The sequence below is a fragment of the Cinclus cinclus genome, chromosome 5, assembly GCF_963662255.1.
Source record: "Cinclus cinclus chromosome 5, bCinCin1.1, whole genome shotgun sequence".
NCBI classification, from domain to species: Eukaryota; Metazoa; Chordata; class Aves; order Passeriformes; family Cinclidae; genus Cinclus; species Cinclus cinclus.
Genome location: NC_085050.1, coordinates 41649434 through 41666431, shown reverse-complemented (window position 1 = coordinate 41666431; position 16998 = coordinate 41649434). Strand labels below are relative to the sequence as shown.

The 16998-nt window shown below is 36.2% G+C and overlaps 1 protein-coding gene across 1 annotated transcript in view; it reads left to right on the top strand.

Moving 5' to 3' along the window:
• The window catches only part of PDGFC (platelet derived growth factor C), a 122145-nt gene that overhangs the window by 64077 nt on the left and 41070 nt on the right, over positions 1-16998 (top strand). Inside the window, exon 2 of the mRNA XM_062493718.1 lies at positions 6737-6932. Within this exon, the coding sequence (XP_062349702.1) occupies positions 6737-6932 (196 nt within the window). The remainder of the gene's footprint in view (positions 1-6736; positions 6933-16998) is intronic.

Below are 16998 nucleotides of genomic sequence, written 5' to 3'. Positions count from 1 at the left end.
AACAGAAAACATGAAAAATATTATATAGCAGACTGATGCTATGGAATACAGCAGAAAATAAAGATAATAAGAGTGGTCTTGTTGCAGGAAGATGAGGAAGTCATGAAGAGCTCATGTGTTGATGAGTGAAGGCCAGGTATTTAGGCTGATAACATTTGTTGTCTGTTCTGTATACTGTTGGTCATGCAGCTGGTTACTATCTGTCAATCCTCGTAATGGTAGGGGGAGTGATCTTCTGAGAATTATGGTTTTTTATCTTGTTTTCCTCATCTCCATCTCCTCTCCTCTCCATCTCTCTTTTCCACCCTTTCTCCATCTATTTTGTTGTAACTTTGTTTTTGTCATCACACTTTGAGGTACTGCTTTGACATTTAGAGACCATACCACAAATGTAAATGAATTGTAAGTCATTCAAAGTAAAAAAAAAAAAAAAAAAAAAAAAGAAAAAAAAAAAGGGAATGCACTTAACTATAATATAGTGCCTTTAAAACTTTTAAAACACTTTCTGTTGGACATTTGATATCCTTTCCTCTTAATAGTTTTGCACCTCCAGAAAAAAAAAGTCGTAATCCTGGATTAATTTGATAAATATTTTAATAACATTGGTTGTAGGAAGAGGCCAGAATTTTCTTTCCTTAAGTAATGCCTCTTCTCTCTGAGATGACTCTGGTCACTTAAAGTAGAGGATGGAGACAGGGAGAAATCCTTGACTAAAGACTGTATGTTATGTGATGGCTACTTAATGTATAATAATTTTACCACAAAAGAAACAGCACTGAGACAAGAAAAAAATTTAAAAAAATGTTTAAAGGATGATGTTGATATTTATTTTGCCTATAAGAGAAAGAAGGACTACTGTAATAGATTTAACTGCTAATTTTTGTATTACAGAGTACTTTGTTAATTTTTGAATGGTTGGAATATGTATTTATGTTATGACTATGAAATGTATTAATAATCCTATTTTTTTCAGGATAAAGGAAGCAGATCATATCATCATTTTATAATGGATCGTCAGTCCATTATAAAATAATTCTACAGGTCTAAACAGTATTTAGCATAGATGGAATTCCTTTCATATTCTAGTTAGCAGGAGCTTTAATATCAATTCCAGTGTAGCTAAGACTTTACCTGTGGGCTTTGGAATAAATGCTTATTGGAGCACTCTGGAATAATTAGATCTTTGAGCATGTGATAGCAGCAACAGGTTACCTCATCTAACATTTTGCGAAAGGAATCCTTTATCTTGGCTAAAACATGGTATTTATCCAGTTTTAAAAGACACTGAGAAGTTCAGGACCAAGACTGTCTTCCAAAAGAATTTGGTCTGGAAACAGATCTCAATAGAGGTTACTTTTAATGCAAGATGATTTACTATGCTTAAAAAAAAGCAAAAACAAAACAAAACAAAAAAAAAACCCAAGGAAAAACAAAAACAAACAAAGAAACACGACAAACCAAAAAACAAGAAAAAAAACCCAAAAACCCAACCTACAAAAAAAAAAAAAAACACCAAAAGGAGCACCCTGTTTGCCATTTTCTTCCTTGTGCAGAAGCCAGATTACTAGGCAAAAGTGCTGGCAGAATACTAGAAGGTTATTAGCTAAGAGCTTATAAAGTAGAAGTATAAATTCATTTTTGTTTCTTGATGCAATTTGGAATCAAAAAAGGTTTGTTACTTTCTGATTAGTTATTGTTATCTTCTCCAGGACATTGAGGCACATAGCTGTGTGGAAACTTTATTAAATCTGTTACTGCCGTTCCATGCTCTGTCACCCATTGATGTCTTCCCCCCCCTCCACCCCTCTTTTTCATTAATTTCTTTTTCTTACATTTGTCCTTCCCTGTTGGGCCAGCTGCCAAAACTGAGGGTTCCTGAAGATCAGTTAGATCTTCTCTGTCTTCTCTGCTCTCTTCATCTGTGTTCAGTCCTTAACATAATGTGAAAGGCAGAAAGACCTTTAGCCAGCAGTCAAATAGCATATCATATTCAGTGCCTAAGGTAGCAGTACAAGTTTGAGCTCAAAATAGTAACTGCAGAAAGAAGGAATAGGTTAAATTATAGATATAAAAAACAAAACAAAAAAACCCCAAATACAGTTCTTTTATACATTCATCTTGAGTTGTGTGAACTAGAATTTTTTCATGTTTTTCCAAGTGTTAAGTAGTTAATAGTTAAGTATGTGTCAGAGGGAGAAGTAATGTGAACAAAATGTAACAGGTATCTTTCATGTACCTACTTTGTTACTTTATATCCATATGATATTTATAAATTGTATTTCTTACATTTTCTAATTTGGGGTAATATGTAACTGTGTAAATTAGCAGATTTCTAGTTAAAAGTTGAATTTATCATGCTGTATGTTGACAGATCACGTCTATATTGTGTGTGTATGTCTCTGTGTGTACTATGAGTACTGCTCATCTCTTTTTCTGATTTCTTGCTAATATTTGAAGAATCATGTCAAGACTTAAAATAGGTAGCTGTATCATGGTAGCTGTAAATGGAAAATCCACAGAAGATGTGTCTCACGCAATGTATCCCAGAAAAGCTGCAGACTGTACTGCTTAGGGAAGCTCTCTTAAGGGATACAGCAAGTTAGTATTAAGTTTTCTTAGTACTGGAAAAGTTGATGATGAAAGCAAACCCTCGTGAGGTTCAAAAACATTTCTTGTGCAAATTGAGGCAAAAGTTTGGAAAGAATAGGCTGCTTGCTTAGTTAGGTTGAAAATTGGCTGGATGGATAGGCTTGAAGGCTCAGCTGCCTGGTGGCAGGCAGTGATGGATAGTATGGAGTCTGGGCTTGTTTTGACTGAAGAAGATAAGGTTTTGAGGCAGCCATAGTGGGCCCCCAATTGCCTGAAGAGCAGTTACAAGGGATGGACAAGTTAATCTCTTCCTGGTAGAAGGTACAGAGTGTAACACCAAATAAAATAAAAAAGCCCCCACAAACAAACAAAAAAAAAAAAATCCAAGAGAAACCAAACCCAGCACAAACCAACCCCCCCCCCCAAAAAAAAAAACAAAACAAAAAAAAAAACCACGCCCCAAAACAAATAAACAATCAAAATAGTCCCACAAAACCAACAAAAGAATCATGGCTAAAAATAGCAGCTTGAGAGGATCAAATTTAATATTTGGAAAAAACACCTAAGAGGTAATGCAGCAATGGAACAAGTTATCCCAAGGCACTGTGGAGTTTCCATCTGTGAGGGTCTTTGAGCATTGTCTAGAAAATGCCAACTCTCCAATGACTGTGCTGCTCTGGTTTGAGCAGGAGCTCTAACCTAAGCAGGAGCTGGGGCTGGAGGTCTCCAGAGGTCTCTGCATAACAGCCTTTATATGACTTTGAGTGACTTTGCCCTGATAGCCATTTTATGTACAAACAATATAGACCAGAGGTATTTGTCTTCAATTTTCTGCCAATAACAGATTATTTTCCAGTTTTTCTTTTGTGCCTGGCAAAAAGAGTTAAATTTATTTTGGCTGCTGCATTCAGATAATAGTTAAGAACTGCCTGGAGGCAACTGAAGCAGAGACAGGACAGAAAGAGGTAACCCTGTGTGGATTGAGTTACTGCTTTTGAAAGCAGGCTTACTGCTTCTTCAAAGTCTGGTGAAAGAGGAAGAAATAGTATGTTATATTGCATTTCAAAGAATTTATTTTACAAAGTCTTGGTTTCTCTACAGATGGATGTGTTGTAAAAATTGTATGCGAATGCTGCCTGGAAATCCTTTCAATTAATTAAAAACCCCCGTTTCCCTCTCAAGTTCTATGGTAATGACCAAATAATTACTAATAATTTTGTTTCTCAGTTTTAAAACAGAAAATTCATTAACAGTGCTGTATATCTGAAAATTTTCTAATGTTTGTTGGTAAATATTTGCAATTAAGACTTTTTTATGTTTGGATTTGGCTTTATTTTTTAAAGCAGTGATAGCCACATGTGAGCTAATATTCTTTCTGAAGGCCTAAAAGTTGTTTTTTGTAATTTAGGGCTATCAGATTAAATTGACCAAATAATATATATTAAGACTGTGTGATTAGCAGTACTGTTGTCCTGTTGTGGAAAAAGTGTAGTTTTAACAAAAGGATCTAAAAACTAATTTTTTTTACCAGTACTGTGTGGCCATTTAAGTAAATCAATGCCTAGGTCATTATTCCACCCATGATGCTCCTTTCTTCTTCTGCAGTTCCTCTTCTGTCTCCTGAACTGCATGCAATTTGTCTGAGTTTTAACCACGACCCTTGCTAAAATGTAGAGATTACAATGTACTGAGAAAGAGGTACTTGCTATATTTAAATAGTGTCAGCCCTGATCGTTGTGAAATATGTTGTGCCCATGGGGGAAGAGACTTACTTTGAACTAGGCAGGAATGAGCTTGTCTAGTCGGTGAGTTTAATTTCAGTTTTCAGTGGCATCTAGTGATCTGTTTGGTGATACTGTGGTTTTTCATCTGCGTTACTCCTTTGGTGGGTTAGACACTGCTGTGCTCTCAGAATGCCTGGAATCCTGTAACTTTCAGGGGCAGCCTTTCTGTACTGATGTATATATAAATCTGGTGATAACATCTTGTACCACATCAAAGACGACTGTGGCGACTCATTCTTCAACTTCAGGCTATGCTAAATGTGTGCTGCCCTTTCCTAATAAGTGTAACTGCGTTATATCTCTAGGTCAGCTCAGGGATTTTTTCTGTCTAGTTTGACTCATTTCCAGGACTTTCTCCTGAAGACGATCTCGGTTGATCATCATCTGCTGAAGCTTTTTACTGAAGATGCAAATATATTGTTTTGGTCCTTGTCTGTCCCCATTTTCCCAGTTGTCTTCTGGCTCTGAGATGGTGCCTTGTCTACCTCAGTCCTCGCCTAAACTGATGCTTCAGAGTTTTGTTGTTTTTGTTTTGGTTTTTATTTTTTATTTTGTTTTTTTTTTTTTTTTTTGACAGTGGAGGGACATTAGGATGAGTGTGGGGAGGATGGTTGTTCATAGAAAGGCAGACAGCCCACAGCAGCTATGTATATAGATTTGAAGCTGACTGCTGTAAATCTGAGTGAGCTTGTTACTGCCATTTTAGTGTAATTTGGACTGATTTATACCTAAAATAAAACCAGGAATTGCATAGTCATTCCACAAAGACCAAAAACTGTAATTTCATCTTAGCCAGGTAATTGTCACGCAGCCTACTCAAAAGCAATTTTGAGACCATGTAGAGTGTTTCAACTCAGTAGAAAAAGACTAGAGTTTTGAGGTACACTAGTACAAATTTTGTAGAACAGAGGAATATTGCAGCTTATCTGAAGAGCAATAACAAGCTTCATTCTCCAGTGACAGCAATTCCTGGCCTTTGTAGTTATACAAAATAATTCTTTTGTAAGAGAAGGAATTCCACTGTGCAAAAGCAAATATTTGAAATGGAGCAAGTGGTGTGTGGGGGAATTTGATATGTTCATGTAACACTGTTGTGTGTAAAGTAAATAGATATTTTTCCATTACAAATGGGGGAACTTGAAGGTACTGAAGATGTAGTTCACTAAATAAGTAGACATCACTAAATAAGTAGATATTCCTTTCCCTCATTTTTATTGACTTCTCATTTGATATGCCTGGACTATTTACAGTCCTTACTTGCAGTGCAGTTATTATGAGTGCCCTGATGATGCTAAAGGAAACACTTTTTAATATGTTGTGAAATTTATCATGGTTTGTAATCCTGTTTGTGTATTTAAAGACAAAACGTACCACTAAGTGTAGTGTCATCAGATGCTGCACTTTGACATGTTTATCTGAAATGGTGGTCCTTGAATGCTTTGGAAATAGCACTCTGATGCACTAATCACTGGGAAAGTAATTTTTATCGTTGTTGGCTCCTGTGCTTAGCATACAGCTCTCAGCTGACAGACTGTACAGTATAGAAACGTGTTTGTGACTCTGTTAACAAATATCCAGTGAAGTATCTAAATTAGAAATTCTGGTTTCATGCCTTTTTTTTTCTTTTTAGTGCATGCTATCCTCTCTTACTGCAGTCAGTCTTTAGCAAGTGTGTGTGGAGGTTGCCAAGACCACACCCTATTAGTTTGATGTAAGCAGCCATTCTACTTAAAAGAAAATTTACCATTTTCTTACCACAAGTAGAAGGCACAAGTCCAGGAGAATAGAAAGCAAAAGTTCATCAGACTTTAAATTATATTTGAATATAAGTTGTTTCTTTTAAAATAGCAGTGCAGTGTCTGTGGCCTTCTTTTCTTGCACTGCATTCATTTAGCTGTCAACCTTTATATGTGTTATATTAAGGTACGATTGCAGTATGTATTTTCATAGTAGACAGAAGTATGTATGTCTTTTATAAATTCAAATGAATGTTCATCAGAATGCTGTTTATAAAGAAAAGTCAGAAAAAAATAAGGTAAAATATGTAACTGAATAAAACAATGAATAGCTGCAAGTAATAAAAAATCTCCAGTATAAAACTACAACCTTATTTTGTTATAAAATTTATTAATAGCTACCTCTGAGAATTCCTATAATTTACTGAGTGAAATATAAATCTGACAATATACAGGTTTTAGAAAAACACCTGTGTTATTATTATTATATGGATTTTCCAGCAGAAATTCTTGCCAGATGAAGGAAAGCAAATAAAACAGAAGTTTCTTTATCTGCGCATACTATACCAACACTTTGGGAAAAGAGAAGGAATGAGTATTGATGCCTGTTTTCTTTTCTTCCTGTAGGTGTGCAGGACCCTCACCATGAGAAGATAATTACTGTGACTACTAATGGAACTATTCACAGCCCCAAGTTTCCACACACATACCCACGCAACACTGTGCTAGTGTGGAGATTAGTAGCACTTGATGAAAATGTGTGGATACAACTTACTTTTGATGAAAGATTTGGGCTTGAGGACCCAGAAGATGACATTTGCAAGTAAGTTACTTTCCCTTTCATTTAGGAAATTCTAAAAGGAGGTGATTGGAGATGAATAAAAAAAAGTATTGCTTCAGTTTTGCAAAAATCAACACTTGCATGTTAATTTATTTATAAAATGCATATTTTAAAGTATTTTGTATGACTTTATGAATTTTTAGTATGATTTTATTTTGTCGTGCTAGAGGAGGTTTTCATACTTGAAAGCTCTGGGGTGCTCCTGTTTTTACTTCTGCAGTTAATATGTAGGCCATAGATATATTACAACACAAAGATGTGATATATTTAATCTCCCTCTCAAGTAAAAGTTTAAACATCTGCAAAAATATTCTTGATAGAATGTTAGAATTATGAATGTATCATTTTTTACAGAGTAAGTTTCAGTGAGTAAGTTACCTGAAGCAGCATTCATGTCATGACACAAAGTACTACACCATTTTTTAAGACATCCCCACACAGTACTCTACAATATTTTAATGGCCTTAAATTGTCAAGCTATCTGTGAAAAACAGTACTTAAAGTACTGTGTTAATTGGCATTCTTCAGTGGTACTGTTTTTTCCCTGACTTCAGTAAGTATCTGCATGCTCAGTCACTGGCAAAGGTTTCCATAGGACTTGTGGAATCTCTGTTTCCTTCCATGATTATCAGCTGAAGGCTTTGTAATCTGGGAGAAAAATGTGAGACATAACAGGCATCAGCACAGATGCAATTCTGAACCAAGCCATGTGGATGATGAAGTTCTGGATGTTTTGTGAGGCAGTAGGATTGACATATGCATTTCCTGTGGGAGGGTGAAGGAGGAGAGATCCTAAACTCTTGTATCCTGTATCTGTCTGTCATCGCAGCAACAAATCATAAAAAGTCTTGATGTGTGAATAGTGGTACCTTGTCTTGACTCTTCAGTAAGTGTGGTAGCACATAAAGTATGTCATTTAATTGGCATATTCTCTTTTGATGCCTTCCTTGAGAGATACTTCACACAAGATTTTTGTTTCAAGGTAATTTTTTGTTTTGTTTTTCTGGCTTGATTTTTATTTTTGCATACATCGTATACACACATTTGACTTGATTCTTCTTTTCAGCTTTTCTAATTAACTGTTATTCTATTGGTTGGCATCTTCTATCAACTTTTGATAACAAATTTGATTTTTTGGGGGTTTTTTTTGCACTTATTCTTGATTTGGGAGAAGGTGTTTATAACATATAGATAAATTATATCTTTTTGATAATTCTAAATTAATTGCCTAGGCCATTTCACTATGATACTAACAACTATAAACATATGTTTGCTTGAATGAATGCACTCCTTTTGCACAATAAATCCTTTCTTCAAGTAAAAATTCAGCTTGCTTTTTCTTTTCTTTGCATATGGCAGAGAGAAGTGGCAAGTGAAAGAAAATCCAGGTAGGGTGAGTCATTTGTCCACTTGCAAAAAGAGAAGTAAGATAAGTTAAAATATTTTATAATATTATAACTAGAATAGTATTTTAATTGGAGTACATTTATTTTAAGTAAAAAAATGTGTTTAATACAAAAGGACTGACAAATTAAGAAACTGTAATAAGTCACTCATAAACTTCACATAGCTATAATCTTACCATGTTTGTATTTGTGCAGGGATTCCAGGAAGTTGTATGGCTGCAATTCCTGATATATGTCCTAGTGAGAAAATATTGGGCTTTTTGGCTTGGAAGATTAAAATGAGAATTGTATTTCTTTCTGAAAAGGGTTTATATTTTTGATTTTAACCAGGATTCCTCTAGGATTCCTCTGAACTTTAATTTCAGTAGCAAGTTCAGTTAGGGAAGAGAAATTTCACCTTGTTTGATGTAAAGGGAATATAAATAACTAACAAGTTGAGGAAATAACTAAAACACAGATTAAATATGTAAAATAATTCTGCACAGGTCAAGTAAGTTACCAGTTACCTGAGTAATATCTCTTTATGAGTTATGTCTTATATTTCTTATGTCTTAGAGTTCCTAATAAAATTAGTTGTACTTCTTCCAATACTTTTTGTAGACAAACTAAGGGGTTTTTTATTGACTACATTCCACAGTATTAATTACTATACTGTGTTTCTGTCATCTTGAAACACACAAATCAGTATTGGTAATGTAGAGTACTCAACAGTTTCTTTGAAAGCGAGTTTATATGACAAATGACAGAATGAAAAATCACATGAAGTTTAATCTATTATAATTCTATACCTTTAGCTCTGACATATGACTGAAACCAAGTAAAAAACTGCAGCCAGGAAACATAAGACTTTCTATGCAGTGTACATAGTGTATCAGGATATAATTTTCTCCCTTCTGTGGTGTATGAGACAACCTGATGAGTTACCTGCTGTGGTCATTGTCACAGTTTTCAATCTCTCTACCTGCCTCTTAAGCTGCTCATTCTGGGTAATACCAGAACTTTCTCCGTCATCCCTGTGGACTGTGGTGCCCTGTGGTGTCTTCTCATAGGGCTGATGAGAGAATATTCTGGAGGATATCAGCTTGAGATAATTAGCAGTTTTTAAATCTCATAATACATAAAATATTGCTCATACTTTGAAGAAAAATAAAACTCAAACATATCCAGTTGTACAAGTGCTTTTTGCTTAACATAGTTCTGTAACAGGAATACAATAGCAGTGGTAACTAAAAGATATCATATATGTATCCTGAAGCTATGGCAAGTTTTTTCCTGAATCTGACCTCCTTGTTCAGATTTCTTCAAAGTCAGTTCTGACATTTCAAGCTCTTCAGTAAAGTCTTTTCATCTAGAGCAGATATCACATTTTATAGATATTTTGCAGGTACCAGTCTAGCCTCTAGTTCAAATATTTTGCCCAAAGGCAAATCAAAGTGATCCTCCATGGCTTTTTTTTTCCCCACTCTGTTTTTACTTGTAATTCAACTTACAGTATTTATTAATGCAGCAAATTTGCATTACAACAAATTCTATGTTTAAGGCCAGCCCTTCTGATTCAGCCCTACCTGAAATAGTATTAACGTGCGTGTTCTGCTAATTCTCAACAGTCTTAAGCGTGATTGCTGTGTAAGTTGAAAATACAGTGTTTTTTGAATAAAATTCTGGTATTTTACCTGTTTTTTAACCAGGTGATTTTTTTTCCTGGTTTTACAGTAGTAATGTAATTACCACTTGAAATTCATTCACATCATGTTTGCATTCCTTTAAAGATAGTAATTGCTTTTTGGTTTGGGCTTTTTGTTTTTTATTACAATAGTTCTATTTCACTGCACTTCATCCTTCCTATGGACAAAATGTTAAGAATCCCACTGTGTCCTTCCCAAAGTGAACACAGACTCCACTTAATTTGGAAACTAGATCAATGCATATGTCTAGAAGAGAAGATTTAGGTTGTTTGGTTGACAGTAGGGATATATAAATCTCTGCAATATTGCAGTAATTTCAGTTTCATACACTTTGTTTGATTTCAGTTGTGACTTGCAAAAGAAAAATGTTACAAGCAAAAAAATCCCTCTTCAAACCAACCAGACAAAAAGAAGGGTGTAACTCTTGGGTGTTTTGTGTGCCCAAGACATCATCATGTCGTGTCTACATGATAAAAGTGGTAGTGAATTTCTAGCAAGAGGCACTGTGAATTTGGATTGGATATGCCTGCCCTTTCTGATGAAATAAAAATGCAGTTTTTCTGCTGTTGATAAGGTAACTGATATGACAGGTCATTATTTTCATGATGCTAGGCCCTCAATCCTGTTTTAATCATAAAGCCATTAGACTTCTGTGACAGATGGCTCCTATTGCCAGGGAGCTGCCATAACTTTTCTTGACCAAAAAGTGACTTTTGCTCTGCTGTTGCTTGTTCAAATTTGTTTCTTTTTGTTGATAAGAACATGAAGTGATAACAGCTTTATGATGAACTTCTCTGTGACAGGAAGACATAGATTTAGCCTTCTTCCAGCCGGAGCTTAGATGTTACAATTGCCCCTGAAGTGAAATCTGATGATATGAGTTGGTTGTATATGGGAGCATTACAATGCAAGGCAGAAATAGGAAAGGGAAAGGAAAGAATCTTTCTTGTATCGGGAGCGTGTATCAAGCTTGCTTTCTCCCTGTGCATGGAGTGGCTCTAGTTGTTCATCTGAGTAGTGGTTGCAGCTGGTCTTTCTAATCATCTGATGATTACAGTCTGATTTTTATTATATATAATAAAACACAGAAATGTGTCACAAATCCAAAGTGCAATTACTGTAGATAAGGTGATAAGGATAAAATACATGAGTAAAAGGCTGTGGAACTAACTGATAGTAGAATAATAAATACCTTTTACCAACATCTTCATGTTAGGATGGTTACACTAATTTCCAACTGTCTTTATCCCTCCAATAATTAAAATTATCAGCTATAGTTAGTTTGGTTGGTTTGGGGGGGAGGGAGGCTTTTAGCAGCTGCAGATATCAATCTGTTCATTTACATGTATAAGTAAAGCATTAACCTGTAATCTTGGAAAGAAATGTAAAAGCTTGTCTACCTGATATGTGTAATTTGTAGAACATTTTCCTGCAGAAAATTAGTTAACCTGAAGGCAGCTGACAGTGCTAACATAGGGTAAAATCTATGCAACGTGTTTTTCCTCTTCCTGTCAAATTCAGTACTTTATTTTTAATCCTGGGAATGTTCTTCTTCTGAGAATTCATAGGATGATCCTTTATTATTCAGTGCCACCTCTATTAAATTCACTACCTCCCCTTTCTGTGTTACTCTAGGCTACTTTCCTTCACTGCAGATCTGTTGCGGCTGAGCTATTGCCTTCCAGTCATGGAACATCAAGATTATGCGGTAGAAGCTGTAATTCAGGCTGCTTCAATAGTCATATGTGTTCCTAATGAATCTATTGTTAGGAAATTGTTGATAAGAATTAAAGAATTAGAAGATCTAGCGTAGTCTGACAACATTGAAAAAGGAGTATTAAAGAGGAAGCATACAGACACTCTTTTGTCTGTGGCTATGAAGAAGGAAAATGTTTGCTAGCAGTCTTTTTTTTTTCATAATTTGTTTCAAATGGATGCTAGACAGTGATAATTTGTCGTAAACACAATCAAAATATTAAACATTTTGTTACGTAATTTTCCAAAGAGACCTTTCTGTGTAATGTAAGACACAATGAGTTACCATTGTAACTTGCGCCGTGTGAAGCTTGCTTTCTTGTTGTTATTGTTACAAATCTGAATCTCTAGTATGTGGAGTAGAATATGGACGCATAACTGTGACTCTCTAATGCCTCAGTAGAAAAGACAACAGAAATTTTACTTCCACTTTGCTCCTTTTTATGGAAACACCTTGCAACATCAAGAGAGTGCATGCATGAAAGGATAATGTCAGCATCATTTTCTTCTATTCAGAAGAAATTCCATCCCACGCTCTGCCCCCTAGGGAAGACAAAAAAGTTGGGTTTTTTTTGTTTTATCTTGGGTGCATTATAGAGTCAGTGTTGGTATATGTGTGAAGACGACACTAATGTCAAGCATAAATTTGTGAAAGAAATATAATTCTTCACATAAAGTAAGTATTAATTCTGGTGCTGTTGAGGGCAACATGTTCTTTATCAAGGTCTAGTTCCCAAGAAAATTGTTTTCTGGACACAACTGATGGGCTGACTTTACTATCAGTTTTAAATTCTTCTCATTGACTGTGGTTACAGAGAGTGAAGTTATCTCCTGAATAAGTACAAGGTTCAAGTTTGCTTTGAATAACTGGATAAGAACCTTTAAGTGAACTCTGTATTTAAAGTGGAATTGGTGCAGACTATGTTCACGGTGACTCGTGTTGCTAAGTAGCTGGGCTGCTGGGATTTTTACTGCTTCCCAACATACTTCTGAAGATGAAAGGCTTGCTGCTGCCACCTTTATTTGAGAATTCAAAAAAGAGCCCCCAGAAATTGGAAGGCTTCAAGCTGGGAAAACCCCCAAAACACTTGAGTACCAAAAACCCACAGAAACTTGAAAAAAGAAATGAAAGTTATAGTGAAGACTAATCCTTAAAACTCCTTTCTTATAGCTGCTGCCTTAGGATTTCAGTATGTTCAATTTTAACCACCTGTTTTTTTATGAGAAAATCACCAATGATATGATGTTCAACAAGGGCAAGTGCTGGATATTCTGCATCTGAGATGGGGCAACTCTGGGTGTACAGACAGACTGGGGAATGAGAGGCTGGAGAGCAGTGCCATGGAAAGGGAGCCAGGGGTCCTGGTCAATGGCCAGTTGAACCTGAGTCATTGTGCCCTGGCAGCCAGGAGGGCCAGCCCTGTCCTGGGGAGCATCGGGCACGACCAGCTGGGCAAGGGAGAGGATTGTCCTGCTCTGCTCTGCACTGGAGCAGCCTCACCTTGAACATTGTGTGCAGTTTTGGGTGCTGCAATAAACATATATATATATATATATATGTAAAAATAAGCTGTTAGTAAGTGTCCAGAGGAGGGCCACAAGGATGGCGAAGACTCTGGAGGGGAAGATGTGTGAGGAGCAGCTGAGGTCACTTGGTCTGTTCAACCTGAAGAAGAGGAGACCTCATTGCAGTTACAACTTCCTCATGAGCAGAAGAGATGCAGGCACTGATCTCTCTCTGTGGTGACCAACCATGGGACTCGAGGGAATGGCCTGAGGGTGTGTCAGGGCACATTTAGGTTGGGAATCAGGAAAAGGTTCCTCACCCCAAGAGTGTTTGGGCACTGGAACAGCTCCCCAGGTAAGTGAACAGCACCAACCTGACAGAGCTCAAGAGACTTTTGGACTGTTTTCTTGGGCAAATGATGTGACTCATGGAGATGGTCCTGTGCAGGATCAGGAGTTGGAGTTGATGATCTTTGTGGGCTTGTTCCAACTCAGAATATTCTGTAATTCTGTGAGATTCAACGCATGGGTGGGCTGGGCTCTGTTTAGGTGACTCTACATATCAGTGATAATTAAGTGTCTCATAATTGGCTGTAACTTCTTCAAAAATAAAACCATAACTGAGTAAAAAATTATTATAGCTCTGTTCTGTGACTCAGATCCATTTGGAAAGGAATGGCAGGGCTATAAAAACCATATGAACTCTCATTCCTCAATACAAAATATTTAAGTTTTTCCCAACACATAAATAACTTGTTAATCATTTTTATTTGAAGTCTGAAAGGGAGATATAAAATTTAAATGGTTGGGATGAGTTCTGGCATTCAAGTGTCTTGGTTTAATTGAAATACTGATGGCAGAGACTTAGTATGAAGTACCTAATTTAATCTGAATTCCTTTGTAGCAGCATTGATGTTTTATTGATGGCATTTTAGGAATAGTGGATAGAAAATTACATAAAACTTGTGTTAATACAGGCTGATGCAGTAATTTCTTCTGATGTTTGTAGAGTGTTTTTCTATGGTTTCTATTTTTAATTGTTTGATCCATTTGCAAGACAAGTGAAAAAGTAGTGCCAATACAAGAGAGGTTTGGATGCTAAATGGATAAATGGAGGATGAGAGTGGGGGATGGGGATCAAAATTTGTTAGAAGTTATATTGTTTTAGGAGCAAAGTCCTCTGATTATCTAAAAAAATAGTTTTGTGCTACAAAGGTTATTTCTCACATGTGGGTTGAAATGTAACAATTATTCCCATTTAATTAATAGAATTCTAATGAAGAATCTAACAGACTTATGTTTCCTGCTTTCTTAGTATTTTGAAGAAATAATGAGTGAATTTCTTGCATATAAAGAAACACCTGGATATGTTTCTTCTCTATTTTGATTTCACTGAGCAAAACTATGGTGAGCACTGAACAAAACTATAGCGGGATTGTTTTGTTTTGTTGTTAGGTTTTGGTGGTTTGGTTTATTTGGGTTTTTTTTAGAAATATCTTTATTTTAGGTATTGCATGATTCCAGAAAAAAAAATAAAATCCATGTGATTCAAACATTTACTCATCTTTCAGCTGGTGCCGGCCTTTTGGTTTAGCTACTGTCCACTGTTCAGTGTGGCAAAGGTGTGTGCTGTATCCAGAAGTATATCCTTTCTTTTGGGTTCTCTACTAATTATTTAAAGTTGCTTAATACCCTCTCATGATAAAAGATTTATAATTGTGACAGAACAGATATCACAGGCAATAAAAGACGATACAAGTAAATCAGAAAAGCAAAGCTCAGTATGATTTTAACTGAAGCTACTCTGTAACCCATTTCCTAGGCTTCAAGAAGAGTAAACTCTTCTATGGTACAGAGAGGGATTAAAGCTGCAAAACTGTATTCTTAAGCAAATCAGAATGAAACATAGGAAAGGAAAAGTGTAGGAGAAGCCTCTGAGAAGACTGGGAGGGGACAGTAGAGCACTGGTGATGTGATCAGAAGGGCATGCTGCACAAACCTAGAAACTGCAATCTTGCCCACCCACCTTTCCCTCAGTTTTAGAAAATGCAGCATTCATTTTTAGTATCCACTGTTGCTAGAGGACACTATAATAGATATTATTTTGGAAGCAATTTAACATGTTTTCAGCCCAGATGAGTGTGTAGGAGAGTAATTGCTGGTAAGTGGGCAGTTGACATAATCCTTTACTGCTTTTTCACATCAGAGACTACAGTCATTGGCTTAAAAAAATTAGGCTCCTTAAAATTTCTTCCTGGTCCTCTCAATCTCAAGCAAGCTTTTTGAATAGAGTAAATTATGTCCCCACTAAAAAAATATTTTTAAAATGGTCTTAATCCTAATTTATTGCTTCTAAAATTGTTTTATGTTACTATAGTTGTCAGTGATTCTAATGGTGGAGACCAAAGTTATTTTCTTCAATGTGAATGTGGAGCTGCTGGTTCTTGCTTCTCTCTAGGGTGCTCTGGGAACAATTGTTATTGATGGAGTTCTCCTGCACTCACCCTACCACTTCTTAAAATATAGAGGTAAATCTCTTCTTTCAGGGGCAGAAAAACATACTGTGAGCCATCACCACCTGAGCTCAGGGACACAGACAGACCCTGTAGCCACCTGTAGTTTCTGGTGTGGCTCAGTTTATCTCCTGATGTCAATACAAATGCAAGCTGCAGAGTCCGGCCTGGCAACATAATCTAAAGTTACCCCATGCAGTGTCTAAATATGCCAGTTTAAACATAGCATGCACTCCCTTACTGATGTTTTCTGGTAACTGAAAGTCTGAGTACAGTTATGATGTTAGACTCACCATCAGATATATGAGATGGATTAAATGGGAATAGCAGACATTCCAATTGTCCTGTTCCTTGATGGACAGTGTGTTTCTTCACCTGTTGTGCAGCTCTTCCTTTTTAGCCTTCTCCACTTTAGCTCTTCCTTTCTTCTCTTCCTCTCACTAAACACTGTCCTTGCTTCTTTAAGTGTATCATCAACATTTTAACAAAGTATGCTTCTCACCTGCTATTTTAGTCAGACAGCATTACCAAGAAATATTTTCAGTCTGACAAGTTAGCAATAATCCAGTCTTTCATTCAGTGCTGCTCCATTGGGATAAAGTAGAAGTAAATTGTAATCCAGTGTGCATCAATCTGGTCACCAGGACATCTGAGAAGATGCATGTACATCAGAAACTGGGGAAACAGAGATGCATTACTATAAAAAATATTAGGTGGTCATGTGGGAGCATCATAGGGATTTTACACAGTAAAATTATTAGATCATCTAATTTTCTGAAAGCAGCGTGTGAAGAGGGAGACCAGCACTGTAGTACCAATTAAGACATATCTCTTCAGACTAGCCTTTGATTCATATACTGTGGCTGGACTAAAAATAGATTTGCATAATTTTATGACCATCAATTTACAACTAGTAAAACTGAAGTGAAAGGAAACTTGTTACACTCCTTAGATGAAAAGTGATCTCCTGCTAGGATTGGGAATACATTTTTTTTGTGTTTCATGCGGACTGACCTGTTACATTACACATTTTTTTCACCTTTTGTTTGAGTAACAATTACTAGCTTGTCCTGAAGCAGAATATCAGATTTTGTGGCAACTGGTTTTTCCTGGATTGGTAAATATTGTGTGCAGGCATAGCTGCCAAGAGAGCATGTGTTATTGTATCACTGAGCTAAAGAAA